This window comes from Oncorhynchus mykiss, chromosome 6 (assembly GCF_013265735.2).
Source record: "Oncorhynchus mykiss isolate Arlee chromosome 6, USDA_OmykA_1.1, whole genome shotgun sequence".
Classification (NCBI taxonomy): Eukaryota; Metazoa; Chordata; class Actinopteri; order Salmoniformes; family Salmonidae; genus Oncorhynchus; species Oncorhynchus mykiss.
In genome coordinates, this window is record NC_048570.1 from 66,177,424 (window position 1) to 66,199,297 (window position 21,874).

General features: G+C 41.5%; 2 protein-coding genes across 8 annotated transcripts in view; both read right to left on the minus strand.

Moving 5' to 3' along the window:
* Window positions 1-2,202: 2,202 nt before the first annotated feature.
* LOC110526375 (ras association domain-containing protein 10-like) lies at window positions 2,203-4,379 on the minus strand. Its single transcript, XM_021607294.2, has one exon. The coding sequence runs from the start codon at window positions 4,088-4,090 to the stop codon at window positions 2,696-2,698; it is 1,395 nt and encodes a 464-aa protein (XP_021462969.2). The 5' UTR covers window positions 4,091-4,379; the 3' UTR covers window positions 2,203-2,695.
* Window positions 4,380-6,803: 2,424 nt separating this feature from the next.
* Window positions 6,804-21,874, minus strand: part of LOC110526376 (transcriptional enhancer factor TEF-1) — a 67,822-nt gene continuing 52,751 nt past the window's right edge. For 2 of the 7 annotated variants that reach the window (XM_021607295.2, XM_036980730.1), the window contains 12 exons: window positions 21,446-21,510; window positions 19,643-19,705; window positions 19,489-19,551; window positions 17,128-17,139; window positions 15,891-16,025; window positions 15,564-15,610; window positions 15,204-15,262; window positions 14,931-15,055; window positions 13,448-13,621; window positions 12,106-12,246; window positions 10,612-10,764; window positions 9,568-9,974 (listed from right to left, as the gene is read on the minus strand). In XM_021607295.2, coding sequence (XP_021462970.1) covers window positions 9,861-9,974; window positions 10,612-10,764; window positions 12,106-12,246; window positions 13,448-13,621; window positions 14,931-15,055; window positions 15,204-15,262; window positions 15,564-15,610; window positions 15,891-16,025; window positions 17,128-17,139; window positions 19,489-19,551; window positions 19,643-19,705; window positions 21,446-21,510 — 1,151 coding nt within the window. In that variant the 3' untranslated portion in view covers window positions 9,568-9,860. Of the gene's footprint in view, window positions 9,975-10,611; window positions 10,765-12,105; window positions 12,247-13,447; window positions 13,622-14,930; window positions 15,056-15,203; window positions 15,263-15,563; window positions 15,611-15,890; window positions 16,026-17,127; window positions 17,140-19,488; window positions 19,552-19,642; window positions 19,706-21,445; window positions 21,511-21,874 lie in introns of all 7 variants that reach the window. The other 5 variants (XM_021607296.2, XM_021607297.2, XM_021607299.2 and 2 more) reach the window with 5 other exon arrangements.

Sequence of the window (21,874 nt, forward strand, 5' to 3'; positions counted from 1 at the left end):
TTGCTGTTTGAGAGATGAAGGAGCCCCCTGAGAACCTCCTCTTCTAAATACACCTCCTCCCCAAAGCTACAGCTCAGTCACCACAGTGTTACTCACTTTCCCACACTCCTTTGAAAGGCTTGTAGAATTCATATAAAAATGATCATGTATACTTCAGGTGTGTGTGTGTGTGTGTGTGTGTGTGTGTGTGTGTGTGTGTGTGTGTGTAAGAGCCTCGTGAAAATAGTGACATAAGCTACAACAACAGTAAAATGTCATACTAGTTGGGTGGCCATTCTTGTGTGAGTAAAAATCTAACCAAGCCGCGATAGTGTATGTCAGTGGAAGACATACACTATGTGTTCCTGAGCCTGTACAGCCAGGAAGGGAGTTTTACAGCATTCCTCCTCGCTGGTGCGTCACGGACCCTTGACTTTATTACTGAGGAGGATACGAGAGGTTCCCATAAAATCTAGCCAGTGTTTCTGGACTGACATTAAAACGGGATTAGCATTCTCTATCTGTTGTGACCTCTGAGTGCATCCACTAATGCATCCAGATCACATGCTAGTTCATTCAGTGTTGTGCTGGTGGCATGCTAATATCAATTTCTGAATATATTTAATGTAATTGAGAGTGATTGGAATTATAAAATAATTTCTGAAATAGCATGGTTATAGAGTAAAGTAACGCTACCACTGAGACTGGAGGTTTTCATTATGACTGGTCTTCGACGCACATTATAATCCAGCCCTATTGTGATGTTTTATCATTTTGTCATCTGGAAAGGCTATTGGCCAAACGTACAGTATGTTGCTTTAATCCATGATTGCCCTGCCCAATCCGAGGTGTGGTAATACTTTAGTCCAGATGTTCACTGGCTGTGATAGACAGACAGAAAAACTATTCGGGCCATTGGAGTATATTACACCCTCTCTTATTCACAGTTTTTTGTTATGAAATTCAGTGGCTTATACATATGCAATAACAATATTATCTGAACGATTAAAATGTTAATATCTGTTAAATGTTCTGCAATTGTGAATGTGAAGTAGAGCCAGAGGTAATACTCTGACATTAGCTTTGCAAACACCCCTGATGATGTTATATGTGACAGTATGAATGTATCTGCAGCTCTGGCTTTATAGCTACAATCCCCACACTGCTCAACAGACCAACCAGATTAACGCCAACAGCAGGTCTCTGATTACAGCTGATGCTGGTTTGATCTAGTGTTCAGGAATGTGTTAAGAGTGCACTATAGCAAGGGTACAGTAAGGGTGGGCCGGGGGGAGGAGAAGGAGGGGATCCTCTTATGAGACCCTGGCTGAGAGGGACTGGATCTGAAGCCTGACTGAAGGCCAGTCAACAGTGAAATACAGTAGCATCATGTGATACCCCACCTGGGTCAGACAGCAAGCCTCACACTCGCTATTGTGGGGAAATATAATGTCATGCCATACTACTGTATGTCTCTCTGTCAAATGCATCTCTGCTGCTTCTCCCTGTGTGGTTTATGTCAGAGGAAGTTTTCACCCCTGGAATCTCCTGAAGCCCATGGATATGAGCCCAAATCCTTTGTGCCTTCCCTGGCCTTTCTCACTCACACTGTGGCACAAACGTCCTGTATGTATCCCTGATCCTTTATGTACTGTACAGGCTCTGGTTTGCGCTGTGTGAGCCCAGCATCTGCTTGGAGTTTTCATCCCATTGCGTAATGCTGCATGCCACCCCTTACCCTACCTACCGTGTCTCTAAAGTACAAATGCACCCCGTACCCTACCTACCGTCTCTCTAAAGTACAAATGCCACCCCTTACCCTACCTACCGTGTCTCTAAAGTACAAATTCCACCCCTTACCCTACCTACCGTGTCTCTAAAGTACATATTCCACCCCTTACCCTACCTACCGTGTCTCTAAAGTACAAATGCACCCCGTACCCTACCTACCGTCTCTCTAAAGTACACATGGCCACAAGGGCATGAACACACACACACACACACACAAACAGTGATGCATGCATCTATACACTCTCACACATACGCACATGCATGCACGCACACCACACATGCATACACATACATTATTTAACATCATCCTATACTTTTTACTCTTCTCAAACTCTTTCCTGATGCATACAATTTGCAGACTTAGTATTGATTAGGCAAGGCAAAGTAATTTTCTACACATTTCAATTAAGCGATTGCACATAATTTAAAAAGCTTATCTTTATTTTAGTATGTCATACACCCTTCATATTTAAGACTCATCAGTGTGTCCACAAAATCACATTGGATAAGTGCAGAGCACTACTTCACTTCCAACTAGAATTAGCACTTGATCAGTGTTACATTTAGCATGGTCTATTTTAAGTCTGTTTAGTCTTGCAAACACAAAGATTTCCATTCCTTAATCAATAATAACCTGTCACGATAACACAGAGGTGTGTCATATCCTGGCACAGGTCAAAGGGTTTTATATTGAAAAAAGGCAGCAAAATATGTGAATAGCTATAATTGCATATATTTAAGTGACCAAGTATTTTGACTATGTATTGGGGTATGCTACATAATAGTCCATACATTTTGGGACATTTTTGAATACATTATATTGTGTTGTTCATTTTGGGGATAAACTCTGTCAGATCCCTGAGTTTTTAGACATACAGTAATTATGTCCCATAATTGTCAATAGAATTTGAAGCATCCTGGCAATTCATACCAATGACTCGCACACAGGTGGGTTATCCGAGTCCTGACTGTGCATGGAGCTCAGGCCAGTGTCTGAGTCGTCATCGTTGGCATTGCAAGTCTTTGAAAGCCCCCTGGCTTGCTCCACCCACTCGCTTTTCGTCTCCAGGGGATGCATCATTGCTGCCTCAGTAACCACAGAGTTGCGGTCATTGTCCTCGCCTTGTGTCTCGTCATCCTCTATATACAATGAGTTCACTTTCTCCAGCAAATCCCGTATCTCCTTTTCTTTCACCTCCCAAATATCCTGGGTTGTATTCAAATCACTCCTAATAGCCTCCAAATCCGTGTTCAAGCGCAGTCCAATGTATAAACTAGTATCCAGCTGCGTTTTGATCCTCTCCTCCTCCAGAAACAAATCGTTCTCTAATGATGTATCAGCCTCGAGGGCTAAAGTTTCAGTGTGTGTCGCATGGGCCGTTGATACCCACATAGCGGTCTCTCCCGCGCTGAGTTCCACCTTTTTACTTGACAGCTCCTCTTGCCTTCGCTCCATCCACCTCTGGTTAAGTTCCTCTTGGATCTCCACAGTAATGCTGTCCATGAGCGCTTCGTGCTCAGCCAATTCATCCTGAAGTCGAATCACCTCCTCACACCGTTGGGCATACTCCTCGAACTGGGCAACAGCCTCCGCCGAGCACGGCTTCTCACCCTCCTGCTTGGAGAGCCCGTCAGAATGCGCATCCACTAAGTATGTGTCCTGCACGTAATTGATCCCATGCATTTTCATTCTGTCAAAATGAACTTTAGCTTCATACCTTTCTATCGCTCTGTCCAGTTCTTTAATTCTCTGGATCTGTTGGCGGATTGTGTGGTCCTGGGATATGACCAAGTGAACCAAAGTTTCCATTTTCTCCCCAGTGGGCGCATCCTTGGACACGGTTTGCGCCCTCTTGTTATTTATTTTATCCAACTTTCTGAAAGCTTTCCTGACAATCCGACGTTGTTTCTCAGGTGAGAAGCCCATGGTGGCTCTTGCTGTCCCCTTGTAAATGCACGGGCTCTCCTTACTGAGCACCACACGCGCCTCTGCGCTCCGGGGTCCATGGTTAGCCAAAGAAGCCTCATTTTTAACCAACACAAACCGCACGTTCTCCTGCTCCTCTCCCCACGCGCCCCAAAGTCGAAGGATCTTTGTTTTATTCGGCAAAATTCTTTCAGATCCTCTCCATTTTTCTACGATGCAATAGGACTGGGTTGATCCCGAGAGCATAGCTGCAGAGACACGTTGTTTCAAGTTTTGATCCTCTAGGAGCACATTGACCACATCTGCACATGTTGTGCGCTTTGACAGTCCGGAGACAAGCTTCTCTTCTCGGCAAACCCACACAGATATCTTACTTTCCTTGGACTCCATCATAAACTAAAACGAAACGTTATTCCCCTTTAGAATACCATTCAAATTCCGTTTTTTGAGGAGGGAAACGGATTAGAACAGAGTTTTGTCATGCAAGTGCTAAATTAATTGTACATCCACATACGTTAGAAAATAAAGCAACATCCAACATTCTGATATAAATTGTTCATTTTACGCGTTCCCTCAAGTAGTTGGTAGAGGATGGGAAGTCCATGTAGCCGCTGTCGCTGTTTGCTCTGTGTCCAAGTAAGCACACTCAACTGCGCCCTTTGCGCGCTGTGCGTACAACCGGAGACTCGCTCTGCTTTGATCACATGACAACTTTACAGTTCCTAAACACAACAAGTAACACCGCCCATGAAGTGTGTTACTCTCCCAGAGAACCTGATTGCGTATTTTGATAAAACATGATAACAACAACAACAACACTATTATCAATGAATAACAACAACAAACGACTAATACTACAACTAATAATTATAACAATAATTACAACAACTACCACATCAATAACAATAGTAGTGATATACTAAATTATAACAACACTTAGAATAATAAGTGTATACATGCGCATAATATAACTAATATTAATTTATAATAATTTACTGTCCCTTGACTGATGTACCTGGGCTGGTGCCTTGGCTGATGCCGACATAAACGCAGACAGCCCTGGGGGTTATGCAACACTTCAAATAGTGACAATGGGAGGTGTGAAATAAGGTACTGACATCCCTAAATCAGAAGATGTTATCTTACTGCTGAGCATATATACTTACAAAAAAAATAATAATGCATTAGCATGCAGTGTACAAAGTAAGACTAATTTACACACATCTGCATAGGAGGCTGTAGCCTAATACATTGCACCATGCATCGTCTCTGGGTGACACACACATTTCACTTGACTAACAAACACCACAACAAACAGATGGTAAAAGAAAAGCGATTGTATTGAGTCAGCTTCGCGGGGTTCCACAATATATATTGCCTCATCTCACTTTTCTATTCATACATGCTGATCATCAACATCAGCTTATTAACAACCCAGTGGTAAAAAAAATATGGTTGAATCAATGTTTCCGCGTAATTTCAACAAAAAATAATGAATTGTGATGACACTGAATCAACGTGGGAAAAGTAAGGGATTTGTTTTTCTTCCAGCTAACTATTCATCTAAATCCAATTACATGGTGACATTCTTTGTTGATTTCACATTGAATTCCTGTTAGATGACAAATCAACCAAATGTAAACCTAAACTAGACGTTGAAATGACATCTGTCCCGAATGGGAAGACACAGTCTGACACTTAGACGACCACTTCCTGGTTCATTCAGAAGGCAGCGTTCTAACCTTGATCTCGAGGATTTATCTGAAATTAAGAGAGACATTCTGACCCCCTGCTGGTACCTGTCACGTGAGGACAGCTACACCATGAATCAAGACCATAGTAAGGAACATTTCACACCCATTATGAGGGTCCAGTATTCTTCCTCTTGTACTCAGATACAGCTGTGTAAAGGACTCCCTAGAAACACAGGGAGTGTAGTAGTCCAAATCTGGCAGGGCTCTGACCCCTGGGAAGATTACACTGGTGCACTGTGCATGGATTTAAAAATGACTCCATAATCAGATCCTCTCACACACATGAGCCAGACAGACAGACACACATCTGTTAGATATTATGTGGACAGTGTCAGTGGATAGGGAGAGGGCATTCTGTAGATGGACGAGTTGTTCTCTCTGATTACTAAGCACACTAAACTACTGGCGTTACAATCATTACAACATAAAACCGTTACAAGGTGTAATCGATGTCTGAGTGAGTGAATGAGAGAGCAATAGACATACCTAGGCTCCAGGTTAAAATATGCTATTTACAACAGCGTTACAGAATGACCATGTCAGTGCAACAGCCAAACAGCAGCACTGTGACCTTGTCTTTTTTAGGTTGGTCCAATGGACAAGTCTTTCATTTGATAATGGCTCCATCTGGTGTTAGCGTTCAGTATTACCCATGATAACTGTTACGCAAAAAAGGAAAGTGATACATTTTATAATGACACAAATGCTTCATAAATCATTCACAATATATATATAATTAAGCGCAATAGTCATGTTAGATCTAATTCAAAATGAACGAAGCACAGAACTTTAGCTGAGAGAGGGCTGTGCTTTAGGGATGATAACATCGGGTGGCAGGTAGCCTAGCGGAACCTTAGCAGCTTTGGGCCAGTAACTGAAAGGTCATTGGTTCGAGTCCCCCAGCCGAATACATGACAAATCTGTTCATGTGCCCTTGAGCAAGGCACTTAACCCTAATTCCCCATGAAAGTTGCTCTAGATAGTTTACATTTAACAGACACTCCTATCTTTATCAAAGAGTGCAGCCTGTGTAAGTGACTTCACTGGGCTTCATTATTGTTTTTATAGGGACTTCTTTTGTTGTCCCAGATTACGAAAACCAGTTTCATAACTGAAAATACTGCCACATGACATACTGTAACATAATGGAGATACTATAACAAGGCTGGCACCAATACAAAAGGCAGGGAATGGCTCCCTCTGTTGGTTGTTTGTGGTTAGTACAGCTGATGTGTTCTTACATATTATGTCTATTTATCTAAAGGTTAAGTTCTAATTTAATGTATTCATGTGGAGATGCTCTAAATTGTTTTTGTATTCTCACTGTCAGTTGTTCACAAAATAAAAAGGGAGACCATATTTTTCCTGATTTATTTAACTTCAATATTGTATACATACAAAGTATCTAGAAAGCTACAAAATATCGACCACTTTATCAAGAAGGCATCAAAATGTTACGGAGCAAAGACAAGACCATATGCAGTAGAGAACACATACACATAGCAGGTTTTGTTTTCTGTCCCTTGCTCCAACGCGTTACTGTCGTGGATATGAAAAGGTATCACACTTCTGTACCAAGAAAAGCCAGGATATATCATTTTATACAAAGCACCTTTTTACAAAGAAAATCTCTGCACACAAACCCAATAGTTGTTTTTATGATACTATCTGAACTATGGAAAAGTTCACTTTAAAGCCAACATCTTAAAATGGTAATAACCAACAAAAAAGGTACCAGTACCTACATTTAGACCAAATTACAAACAAATAACAACAAGAGCTAAACTGCTGATATCTTTGTGTCGAGATTCCGTTACACATCCATGCTTTATGTCCATTTTATTCAGAGTGTCCTCCAGACAATTCATCTGACCAAAGGCAACAGTCTTCTGGTCCCCAGAGACATGGGAGGTACAGTCAGCTGTTCCAGCCTGGAACTGACATGTCAAATGTACCAGCAGTGTAGCAGTAACAGCATCACCACCCTCTTGGGGCTTGGAATATACCCAAAATGTAATCACAAACCATCATATACATGTAGAACAATAAAACAGGAACACCTCAGTAAGTAATTCCTAAACGTGAACTAGTACACAGGGCAAAAAGGGAGATAAAACAGTTAACAAAGGAAAAATACATATGCCTACTGAACTCCAGTCTCCATAGGGCTGTAGCAAAAATACTGAGCAATTGAACCAACATTGTCTGTATCCACCAGAAACATTTTCTGCAATGATTCAGAATAAGATGTTCCCATAAATAATTTAGTAAGAATCAGGAAACATGTATCTCTTCTTAAGGTAAAGTTGTAAGCCTTATGTGACTTCACATCTGCTGGAACGAGTCACCATCCTCCATTCTATCAGTTGCTGTCTGGTCAAACAGGCCTTTCACAGACTATACATTTACACACATGAATAGTACAGGCACTCTTCTTAACAGATCACTTATTAAAACCAAATTATATTAATATATATTTTATTTCACCATGGATCGATTCACTCACTGTCCCTTGTCATCTAGTACAAACCTTCAGCAAGGCAATGTGGTGATTGGTTTCATTACATCTCTTTTTGGTTTAGCAATGCTTAATTCGTAATTATTTAGTGTTTTCATTGCTGGAGATTCTAAACCAAAGGCACTTCCATGCTACAGTGCAGGACATGACTAGAGATCGTATGTATCTCTGTATTTTTGGTCTTTCAAAACAGGAAAGGCAAAGTCAGTTCTTATTTATGTTAAAAAGTAACTCAGTTTAACTCGTGTGTGTGTGGTAAGATTTTGTACCAATATGTATATTGGTGAGTGATTTTATATATTTTTTTGTGCGTGTTAAAAACAAAATACATTCTTAAAAGTGAACCAAGGCCAGTTTGACACCATACAATAAGGCACTGTACACTGTTACACTTTGGCAGATTGTACTGTAGTAGAATTCCTACAAAATGTGAAAATTAGTCACCCAGCTTAGGAAAGAGATCACAGCTTTAGTGGCATCTTTTGGAATTCACACATCCGTAACATGTTTAAGGCTCGGAATTGGTGTAGGCCACAGATTCATAGGGTGGTGTGAACGTAAAGGCAGCGACACTGGCTAGGACTTAGTAGAAATTACACTGTAATGGCCAGAAAAAAATACACAATCTGTTCAGAGGCAATGTAACTGCATACTGAACACAGCCCACTGTCTAAGAAGTGATCGATGTTCTCACGGTTATTTCAGGATATCTTAAAACCTTAAACCACACACCTAAAAGAAAAACGAAAAAGTTAAAAATCGGCATGTCCTAGAAGGGGAAACAAGTGCTTAGGACAAGGTGACAGTCCACTCAGAGTAGCTAAAGTAGTGCTTTCATGTTTTTAGAATCAAATCCATATGAATGACTGTCTTCTCAGAAGAGAGGGACTCGTTTGTAGCGTAGGACACTGGAACAGGACAGATGTATGGTTTCCTTATTGCAATGTAAGACTTGTAAGCCCTGTCTGAGGCAGACACAGGTTGAACCAGGCCTCTGTAGTGTAATCACAGTGCATTCATTCTGCTGTTAGTGTCTAAGACCGTGGATTGTCCACAGGGATCGGTATCTTATTTCCCTGAAAGAAACAGATGCTTTTGTAAAGCAATAACTTCACTATTATGATGCCCACAATCACTTGCCTTCGACTAACTTTCGTGAAGAAATGCCATTATCACCAATTTTTAATTTTTTTTTAAATGCTTTTCTTTGGAAAACCTATTGGTCAAGTGTGTATGTACGGTTTGTATATCTATACCACAGGAGGCTGCTGAGTGGAGAACGGCTCACAATAATGGCCGGAACGGAGCAGATGGAATGGCATCAAACACCTGGAAACCATGTGTTTGATGTATTTGATACCATTCCACTGATTCCACTCCAGTCGTTACCACAAGCCCATTCTCCCCAATTAAGGTGCTACCAACCTCCTGTGACCTATACGCTCACAAATCAACTACAGATATACACGTAGTTTACAGGACCAATGGGGAACAGACAACATCTTCCTAGTGTTTTCTAAGTGTACATTACAAGATCAAAGCGAAAGAAGACAACATACACATAATGTCTGCTGACCAAATTAAACCCAACCAACAGATTCCTTATATACTGCCTCTTTTATATGTACATCCTACAAACAAAGATTGACTCGCCATCCTTTAAAATGAAGAATTTCTCCTGTATCAAAACATAGAACAACTGTACCGCAATTCACAGCTGCAGTCAAACATCAAATACATACATTAATATACAAAGAAATGACTAACAATAGGCTTCACCCAAAATGTGACCGAAAAGCAGTGCATGTGTGATTTTCAGCTAGAGGCACTGTCAATTTGTTTTGAGGTTCTTTAGTCTATGTAAAGGGAGGATTCAGGGGGTTCAGGAGTCTCATTCCTTCACCAGTCGGTAGATATGATGCTGGGCACCGTGCTCGCTGTTCGACACCTCAAACACACACGCCATACACAGCAGAGTCTCCTGTGTGTCCCTGTTCGTCACCACCTGGAAGAGACGGAGATGTCATGTTAGTCATTCAGACCTAACGCAATCCCACTCCATGTAATGCAATGAGCAGTCTCTGGAGAGGAATATGGGTCTCAGGAAAAGGACTTTCCGATGTTAAAAGGCCCACGGACAGATCTCAATCAGCAAACAATGTGACAAAAACAAGTCAATTTGTAAATCTAAGGAAATTAAAGGAGTGGGTGAAAAAAAAAATGAAACAAACAAAACCGGGGCAGGGTTGAGAGTGCACACCCACACATCCATTAAAAAGAGCTCTCTCTGCAGTGGAGAATAGGACTTTAAGCCCCCATGTGATGGCTAATAACAGGGGTCCCCACCCCCTGTGATCGCTCCCCTCCCCTCCTCTCCCCTGCAGATGATAAGACTCCTCACACTGCGTTCCATCCCCTGTGGAATGTGAGGGATGCAGGTGAAGGGAGCGAGGCTCATCTCAGGTCCCGGTCAGAGCTCCTCTTTTCAGGTTCGCTGGAGCCAAAGGAGCCCAGCAGAAAGCTAGGATAAAGGAGAGGGAGGGTCCTAGCCACAGGTTAGAGTAGTGAGAGAGGCTTTTGTAATTGGCTGCTTTAGGAAGCAGTAGTAGGACGGACAGGACAGGACAGGAAGTAATCCTTACCAAAAGAATGGTGAAGTTCTCCAGGACACTGTTCATCATGTATTTTTCAGGCAGGTGTTTGAGCTTGTGGATAAAGTTGATCATGTATTCACACATGGGAGACCGGCTTATCCTGTACACAAAGCGTCCGTTCTCAAACCGGGCATACTCCGTCTGGGGAGAGAGAGAGAACCAACATCCAGAAACGTGTGACGCATATACTGATAGATATGTCACACATACCGTATGCCTTCCCTATATTGGCATCGAACATGTCACCCTCCCTAAGAGAGGGGGTGATCTTGACAATTTATTGATAAAACTAGAGGCCACCTGGAGGCCACCTGGATCTTTAATTTAAAGGTCTCATTGTAGAGTTTGATCTGAAGCCATTCCTGTGATGATTGTGTTTTTGTTATCCATTGTAAATAAAGTGTTTGTAGGCCTATATGATGTAGCTCTTGCTACATATTCGTCGCCAGACCCACTGGCTCCAGGTCATCTACAAGTGCATGCTAGGTAAAGCTCCGCCTTATCTCAGTTCACTGGTCACGATGGCAACACCCACCCACCCGTAGGACGCGCTCCAGCAGGTGTATCTCACTGATCATCCCTAAAGCCAACACCTCATTTGGCTGCCTTTTGTTCCAGTTCTCTGCTGCCTGTGACTGGAACGAATTGCAAAAATCGCTGAAGTTGGAGACTTTTATCTCCCTCACCAACTTCAAACATCTGCTATCTGAGCAGCTAACCGATCGCTGCAGCTGTACATAGTCTATCGGTAAATAGCCCACCCAATTTACCTACCTCCTCCCCATACTGTTTATATTTATTTACTTTTCTGCTCTTTTGCACACCTGTACATGTATCTCCATCTGATCATTTATCACTCCAGTGTTAATCTGCAAAATTGTAATTATTCGCCTACCTCCTCATGCCTTTTGCACACAATGTATATAGACTCTCTTATTATCCTTTTTTTCCTACTGTGTTATTGACTTGTTAATTGTTTACTCCATGTGTAACTGTGTTGTCTGTTCACACTGCTATGCTTTATCTTGGCCAGGTCGCAGTTGTAAATGAGAACTTGTTCTCAACTAGCCTACCTGGTTAAATAAAGGTGAAAAACATTATAAATAAATAATAATAATAAAATCTATGATCGTATGCAATCCATTCGTGCTTTTTTACATGTTCTATTGATATTTGTAAATCGACCAATGAAATCATGTCACAGCTGGCCATGATTACAGACACCTGTGTGTGTCCTTCCAAACTATATAAACTAGTGAACCGCAGTGTTTGTCATTAAACCCTGATGACGACAGCCTGGCTGTCGGAACATTGGTAATAAATTATTGCATCTGAACTCCTAGAGTGTGAAGCTTTTCTTTTTAAAGTGTTCTACTTTGCTTGCCGGCACCTCACCTAACCAGGTGTGAGCTTCTTCAGCCTCCACATATACTGCTATCAACAGGTGAATATGTCATTTACAGAATATATTTTTTGACCCACCTCCACCTTCTCGACGACCTGCTTGCCAAAGGAGCACACCTTAGTTGAGCAGGTGATTGTCATGTTCTCGGAGCTCTCATACTGACTGGTCACTCCATAGAAAGCCCCCACTTCATCCTGAATGTTGCAGTTCAAGTCAGCCTGGGAACCACAAATAACACAAAATTAGTCGTTGGTAAGACAGAAATGTGTCTAATTTGTTCATCCATATGAGGTGAGAGAAATGTGTTTTAGCAAAGAATGGTCATCACAATACTGCTCTCTAGTGAGAGGGCAATGAGATGACAATTTAATGGCATGCAGAACAGTATTGTATGTATATGCACCATGCAATGGAAAAATGTTAGTGTAGATTGAAAGTAATTTATTTCAAATAAAAAATATCCTACACCTGTGAATGTATTATCATCTGTGATCAAATGAATGGACAGTCTTAAATAAATAACAAACTTCTTAGCCACCTCTGAATGACTATGTAAATGTAATCCATATTTGGAACTAGATTTTAAGGGAGATTAAATGAAGTTATGTTAAGAGGCTGATTCATGCTAGTGAAAAGGAGCAGTGCTCTGAGGGCAGCTCTCTAGTTCCAGGACATCATGTTCATTATGGGGACAAAAAGAGCACATCTCCTTCTATAGCATCCTCCTCCTTCATTAGTCAAAGCAGTTACACTTTAATTATTGTGCAGATTGTGCCTTTCATTTGAAATTCAGATTGGCCGGTCACTTCAAAAGGAATTTGAGCGGGCTGTTCTGGCTGCGACAGCGAGCCCCACTTTGTTGGCTGCCGCTAGTTAGCATTTTCCATTGGGGTAAAATACATGCAATGTTTAAACAGCCATTAAGAGTGCAACCAGGTCACTCCATTGTTTTGAGATATTACACTGAATTAGCGAGCGCTTTGATCACAAGCTCTCCTGCTATGCGAGGCCAAATATAGCAACATGCATTCTGCAGCCATCTTCAGTGTTTAGCCTCTGATTAAACCCATTCACTGGAGATGAAACCAAACAAATCCTGTTTTCTCTGGGTTGTAAAACAGGAAATGCTTTATACTATAGAAACATGAGAAATGATATACAATATATCTTTATAGAGATACTAAGGTAGAACAAAATGCATTAAATCTCACCAGTTTCATTTCACAGGCTAATTAATAGTAAATCATTCTGTGAACATATTTGTTTAAATATCTGAGTTTATTTTCCTTTCCACAATACTGGTCTTCTCCGTATCTTTTCTTCACCTCTTTCTTCATACAAACACACATGCCTACTGTACACACTAAAGTGCTATTCAGTCACCAGACCAGTGCAGATACTTAGCAACATGATACTCACCCAAAATTTTATGAGGAAGAAGGAATTCTGGGGACCCTTGCCAAAGAGCTCCTTCAGTCCTCCTTTCTTTTCAGGGAATTTGTCATAAATCTGACGAATGTCCACTGACTCCAGCAAGGCATCGCTGTAGGAGTGGTTCGTCTGTCCGATGTGCACAAAGAGGTGCTTGTTGTACTGAAAGACAGTAAACAGGAGGATCTTACACAACTAATATCAAAAAGACGCATTTGTAAATCAGAAAAAAATGCTTTTGAGTATTGATCTCTCATGCAGAAGTTGAAGTTTATTACTGTTCTGTTTTCAATAACTGTAGAACATCTGGCTGCCTGAGATCCTCAGAAAAACGATTCTATTTACAGTATCAGTCAGTCTGTTCTCCATGGTTTATGAGATAAAAAATATAAATAAGATAGTCATATATAGTCATAAGACAAAAAGGAGGAATGCCAGCAAATCCGGGAATATCTTCACAATTAAATCTGTACTATTGCCCTAATGCTCTGGTTGTGAGAGTCAAATCTTATCATGAGGGTTATTTCAAAGTCACTGTTGCCCTTTACTTCAGTATCAGAGTGCTGCATGGCCTCTCCAGCCTAGCCTTAAGGCCATGTAACCATCTCAAATATTCAGCTAAATACAAGATTAATGGCTGTCATGTGATATCAATAACAAAATAAAATTCTCGGAGGAATGCAGACAAACCAAGACAGATCGCTCATGTCCAAACCAAACAATAAAGAATGTGAGGCATGAGCTTAGGGGCTGCTGGTCTGTGTGCCTTTTCACATGACGTGACATGGGTCTGTGGTCCATCTTACTTTCCCTAATCCCAGTGCTCTGTGTGTGTATGGTCGGTCAGAACTAGTGAAGGGAACTCAATCTAGTGTGTGCATTCATTCTCGTCTCTTTGATCCTCGACAGTGTGCAGCTAGATCCTCTGTGTGTTGAAAGAGGGCCAGAACTGGCTGATAAGAGCTGGAAATGACTGACGGCTATGTCTCATGAGAGTGGCCATGAATACAGACAATACCCTCCCTATCTTGACATGCTTTTACATGCTTTCATGAAAAAGAAGAGCTATAAGAGCGTGCGGGTATTTTTTCCCTCAACATTAAAACCCCATAAATAACCCTGAGGTAGTGCCAGTCTGGATACAGTGAATAGGTCAGTGGCAGTGTGTAGTGGTGCAGAGTGGTGATGAGTAGCCTGGTAGAGTGGTACATGCAAGATACATATAATACATATGCAGAGTGGTGATGAGTAGCCTGGTAGAGTGGTACATGCAAGATACATATAATACATATGCAGAGTGGTGACGAGTAGCGGCAGGTAGCCTAGTGGTTAAGAGTGTTGGGCCAGAAACCAAAAGCTTGCTGGTTTGAATCCCAGAGCCGTGTAGGTGAAAAATATGTTGATGTGCCCTTGAGCAAGGCACTTAGCCCTGATTGCTCCTGTAAGTCGCTCTGGATAAAAGGATACTCACAGAGTCTTGGTCTCTCTGCTGCTCCAGGAAGGCAGAGAACTCCACCAGCCGGAGCTTGGATGTCCCAATGGAGCGGCCATGCCACGCTGGGACTGTTGGGGCTGGGGCTGATGTGGGCTCAAAGCCTGCATCACAACCACCATGAGTAACACTCTCTCTCTGACATAACAAACTGAATTTTATCTCCATAGCTCACTATAATGTCAGATTTTAAACAATGCTATAGGTCTACTTATTAAGAAAAAAGGAAATTTGCATGAGCGAAAGCCTTACTGGAAATCGTTGTTACTCCCGGCTGTATGGGATATGCTTGTTGGGTGAATGGCTTGATGCTAAAACAGAGGGAAAAATGCAATGGTCTGGAACTTCTACAGAGCAACATATTGAACATATCACTGACAAACAGCAAAGAAGAAAGAAGGCTGACTGAAGTATTTGTACGAGAGCCCATCCATTTCTATCTATCATTTCTATATGGACCCTTGAACCGCTGCACCCACAAAGAAAATATTGGCGAGTACGTGAAATAGAGCGACAGAGATCGAGAAAGTGAGTGGAACAGCAAGAGGGTGACAGAGAGAAATAGAAAACTGTCACATTGCATGTTTTCTGAGAAGAGAACATGATACTCACTCTTGTGATGATCCAGGTTGGGCTGTTGATATCATGCCCTGCCAAAACTAGAAAATTAGATAAATCAATACACAACAAAACATCCAAACACACATCCCCGAAAAATACTTCCAAGCAGCACAATTAATACATGTAGTTATCTCGAATAGCATTCATTTTGATTTTGTGCTTATCAGATGTGGTCAGTTTCCATAAAACCATGGTGTGTGTAATGTGATTTGGATGGAACGTCAGCTGTGTTGGCTGGGGAGCAGGGGGCCTGGTGGCTGCCCTCTGTGGTGTGTTGGTCTGAGTGGACCGATAGTGGGTTGCCGGCGAGCCTCTTACCCCTGCCGCTCCGGGGAAGGCTGGGCGCGGGATGCCTGGCAGGCCCAGCTTGTTGTGGATGGCGGTGGCAGAGACGATCTGAGCCGAGGACATGGAGGCCATGCTTTGGAGGGCTTTGTCCTTCACGGTCTGATCCTTCAACAGCCGTCACAAAAGGCTTAGCACTCACAGAGGGCAAGATGGGGGACATAGAACAGTGATAACAACAGCCACGCTTCTAAACACACGAGCACACACACTCGCCTCCAACAATGACGGACAGCAGGCACGTTAAAAGCAAACATATTGCGGCAGCCATTAAAGAAGTGGATTGTTTCAAAGGAATGTGCCACAGAGTAAGGTGAAAACTGAATTCCTGAATAAAATGGTACGTGCGGGTATGCACTTAATAAAAGCACGTTTCCTTGTTGACTAATCTATCTCTAACACACTTCCTACCATATAGAATAGGTAATAGAGTGAGTAATAATAACTCCTTTCTCCGCTATTCCTTGAATATAACATAATTCAATAGTTCTTATGTCAAGGCTGGATTTGTCTGCCTGACAGAACAGTTAACCATACAAAGAGAATGACTAAAGTAAGTCCGAAGGACGAACGCTTTGGTTAAGAGTTCCTTTCATGGCTCCTCTCACCACATCCCCCCACTATTCTCCTTATGAGAAAGGCTTCAGCTCAATACAGTACACGAGGACTACTCTCAGCCTTTGTGTATCAGGAAAAAAAATGTAATCACAGTTAATTTAATGTTGATATCAAGAAAGGTTAATTCATTGACAGTAGTGGGGTAGTGAGTTAGGGAGTTAGTGGCTGAGGGAACAACGGAGAAATACTCGCTAGCATCAATTCCACTCAGTTGTTTACTGTATACCATCCAGCTAAACCCTATCTATGGCATTCCGTTTCTACTGTGTGTTAACACAGCAGCACAAACAAACAGAAATGTAGTTTCTTATCCCAACACAAGTAGAGCAGTATACAGTATGACTTCTGACCCATCATTACAGAACTAGGATCCCCATGAGAACACATGCAGAAGCTGAGGGTGAGCATGCTGGCAAGAGCTGTACAGTATCTGTAGATGGAGGGGTGTGAAGCTATGACAGAGGACCACAGACTAGACAGTCAATGGGCTGCAGCAGCAGCTATGGTACAATAGCAGAAGCAAAGATACTCAACCAGCTGACAGGTCTGGCAAGAGCAGAGCCAGGAGCTTGGACAGATAATTGATACTTACCATGCTTGTAACCTGAATGCAAACAAACAAGGTTTTATTGTAATTTTACAATCCCTCTGGACAACAATCCTGCATTAGCAAGATGTAACAATTTATGGTTTAACAATGAGCATTTTGATTTCAATGATCCAACGCACAATACCTTGATAACAAAGAGCATTTCTAGAAATCACTTCAATCAATTTGACAATGTAGGTGAAAGTCGTATGATTTCATTCAATTAATCAGATTTCAGTTAATCAGATTTGCTTGTAAAATGATATGAAATCTATTGAATCATCTTTTAGGACATGATATCCTTTGGTCATAACAAAAATGTAAGAAAACCCTGACTGACAAAATACCATTGTTAAATGGTATAAAATATTAAAATGTGTATTCAAAGCAAACTGCACTTTGAAGTCTTCATGCCATGTCCTCTGTCAAAACATTACACTGAAATAATGTATCGGTACAGGAACCTCAGACTCATTAATCAACTAGCACTGCTGTCACACTGAAACTTGGATAATAATAATGTGGGGTGGGACATTTTGGAGAATGTGGTGGACTTGGAATGTCTGAGGATTTGATCATTATGGTCAGCCATGGCTCGAGAGAAGTAGCACAAAGAATGGCACCATAATGACTGTCATTTCACTCAACATGTCTCAGATAAGAAAAGAGAAAGAGCAGATATACAGCGATGTTCCCTGTAAAATGGAGGGGGACGCGTGCCTTTCTCTTTGCTGCTGATCTCTAATTTGCTTTAGATGAGAGTAGACAGAGACCCGTGCAAAAGATGGCTGTTTTAACTCAGACAGCCAAACTGTGACTGAAAGACCAGGCATTTACAGCTGGCTGACACACACACACACACACACACACACACACACACACACACACACACACACACAGACACACACACACACTAATGAGGGGTCATTAATCCATCTGAACACTGGGAACCGGGGAAAAGTGTGAGAGTCAAAAGATGTAGTCATCCCTTCATAAAGACGAGAGCGAAAGAAATCTGGCAAAACTTTAAGGTTCTTAAAACACACATACATTGCCAAATGACCCCTGTAAAAATGTTTTGAATTACAGGTACATTTATTACAAGATTACACCTTTCACAATATATTTCTTTTCACAAGACATTTTTTGAAAGGGTATAGTTGGTGCTAGCACATGATTTTCAACACATTGGTAAAGATGAGTCACAGAGGAAGAATGTAATAGGACAGCTACACATGTACACAGAGAGGAGAAGGCAACTGATAGCAATGTCAATGTGATAGCCTAGAGTTATCAATATGGAGAGTTAGCACAACAGCAGAGAGGGCAGGTGAGATGCTGCTTCCTCATGGTCTTAACTCAGCATGGACAGGGGAAGATGATTAGGTTAAAACATAAAAAATAAAGAGGCAAAGGTTTTTTCATAGACCACCCTTAGTCTGTGAACCTAAACCCTTTTAACATGCAGCACATCAGTGGCTGATAGTGTGTCTGCTTTGGGACATGTAAACAGACTTCTGCTGATGACCTCTGAACTCCAGCTCTCAGCCACTCACCAACAGCCAATGCATCTTGCCAACATGCTTTCCCACATACAGTACAGATAACACCAGTACCAACCTCTGATTCTGGGTTCACATTGTCATGCCAAACAGACAGAAAGGAGCAACAAAGTCTACAAACTATGAGCGCCATTTGCTTTGAGGGTTTTATAAGGATCCAATGCGGTTGGGCTCATTTTCATTTAACTGTAGAAAATGATGACTTTGCCTTTCGGATGTCTGGGCTAACATTAACATATTTTTCTTGGCAAAAAATTACAGAAAAAAGTGAAATTCTTTAAGCTCTTTTTGAGAATGTCCACTCAGCTCTGTGGAACAGAGCCTTGCTCTCATGAGAATATTGAATTTCTAATTCACATTATATCTACATGTATTTTCAGACTTGCATTATGGACACTAGTAATAACTACATCTTATATTTTCACAAACCTAAAATATTATTAAAAAACCTGAAGTATTTAAACAGATCCTTACAATTGTTTTCAAAGCAAATGCACTTATTGTTCAATAACAATTAAGAAAATAGAAATAAAACACTTATGGAGGTGTGTGTGTGTGTGTGTGTGTGTGTGTGTGTGTGTGTGTGTGTGTGTGTGTGTGTGTGTGTGTGTGTGTGTGTGTGTGTGTGTGTGTGTGTGTGTGTGTGTCAGAGAAAGAGGGTGTTTATATTATGAATTCTAATCATAAGCAGGGGATCTAGGCTACGGGAATCAGAGCGTCAGGCATTCACTCTGTCACCACGGGAAACAGGAAGTAAGGCGACGCACAGCAACCACAAGCCCAAAAGCAGAAAAGCGCATACCTTTAGCTTGGAATGAAACTCACGAGATTTCCTTCTGGCAAGAACCTGAATGTGACTAGACACCTGCGGGGTAGGGGAGGGGAGGAAAACAAAGGAACAGCCTGTAACCATGGCGATGAAAAGCCCCCCTGCAACTGGGCAAAGCCAGACGTACCTTGATGGCAGCTGAGATTTCTCGAACTTTCTTTCTTGCTAAGACCTGTATGTGACTAGACACCTCCATTTTTTAAACAAAAGAAGAGAGAAAAAAACAAGAACACCAAAAATACAAAAAGGATTACACATCTCTTTGTTGAGAACACTTCAGGGGGATTTGAGCTGCCCAATAGGATAATAAAAGCATCTCCAAGCCACACACCAAGCTCACAGCCACAAAGCATTGTGTTGCCTGTTGTTGTCACTTAAGTGAGCTGATTAAGAAGGATGCAGGCCTCTTTAGCACACATTAACAGGGCGCAGATGTGATCGACTGTGTACTGAATGAGAATCGGCCAGTCTTGTATTCTTAAGGGAGCCGGATAAGTCGTTTCAGAGGCCCATGCTGCTTTTAACATTCACACAGACTTGGAAATATGTCATGCTTTTGTATAAAATATTCAGTATGTAAGTGGTTGGCTATAGTAAGATAATGTGTGGTCAGCCTGTATTTCTGATGGGGGGAGGAACAAACGCTTGGTCTGAGGGGGATTTCCTTTCTCTGCTCTCGGTCTTAATCAGGCCAATCACACACAAGTGGCTGTTGAGGTAGTTCACCGGGGAATGATCAACGCCTAAAAGCATGTCTGTTAATACGGGGAGCAGGGTGATGGGGAAGTACTCCAATCCACCTCGCCAAAATAAGATTACAATTCAATCTGACATTCCTTATTTTAAATCAACCTATGTCCTGATATTGTTTTCTCTAGTCTCATACAGAACAGGGCTCTTTAGTTAAAGCAGTGAATGTGGAAGTAATCATAATATTTCAAATTATGTTAATTAACTCAAATAAATTACCATGATTTCTGATTGAGACTGATTTCTTAACATCTCAACACTTCAATAAATAAATATCAAATATTTGTGTTTTTTGGTTGTATCATAAATTATATTACAGCAGGCAAACAACCTATCTTGTGTGATTCCCCACTGAGAGAGTGAATTACAGACATAGCACACTTTCTCTAGCTGGCTGATCAATTCCCACCCAGCTATAGAGTGTCAGTCTGGACACAGGGGTGTTTATCATGGACATACGAGCCAGTGGCCATAAGCATGACTTCCTGCTCAACCAGACTGATGGACCTCATGGTCAGACACCTTCCCACCAACTGATATTATGGGAGCTTATGGGTAATATCTATTTATATCTACAGTCTGTTGCTCACATCAACTGGAAACATATAATAGACTAAAATAATGTTGTTATTAATCAATGTCCTATCATCTATGTCCTAATCCAGTTTCTGTTGTGATTATTTTAAAACACCAAATACATTTTTCACAACAAATATTGAATAATGTATCCATCTTATAACACTCTTCCAGACGGAACGAGTGTGTTATAGTTGCGTTACTGTAATGTGAGGGTGTCCAAGTCAGAGTGTGTGTGTGTGTGTGTGTGTGTGTGTGTGTGTGTGTGGTGTGTGTGTGAGAGAGAGCTTTTGAAGAGGTATCCTCTCATGCAGGATAACTGTAAGAAGACTAAACCCTTCCAGGGTCTGGTAAGACAGCCTCCCATCAGACCAAGCATGCAGCAAAGCTCCATGCAAGTGTGTGTGTGTGTGTGTGTGTGTGTGTGTGTGTGTGTGTGTGTGTGTGTGTGTGTGTGTGTGTGTGTGTGTGTGTGTGTGTGTGTGTGTGTGTGTGTGTGTGTGCCCTGTGTTCTCTCCAGCAGAGACACAGGCAGTTTTAATAATTCAAATAATTCAACAGGCAGTTTTAACATGCCATGCAAACTTTCCCGCTCCCCTCTTACCTGCTTCCTCGTCCTCGTCTTTCCAGTCCGAAGCTTAATGTATCGGGCTATCAGCTCATTCCGACCTGCAGAAAGCACACAGCAAGGAGAGAGAAAGGTTAGCACAAAATAAGCCATCATTGAGATCCTGGACTTTGTGTCCTTTTCAATTTACAATGACACAAATGAAGCACACAATAGTCAAATATGCATCATACATCAGACATTTACATCTCACTATATACATCTCGACAAACAAACAAACAAAAATCCCATTTAAATGTAAAAGCGGCATGTTGCATTAGCATGCGAAAGCCTTACAACAAGCATATACAGCCTTTCAAATTCATCTAATTGAATTCCATTCTCTTCAAAGCCTCACGCTATGAAAGGAAACTGATCCAGACATTCATACTGTTACTGTAAATAATGGCAATGGAAATATATTAA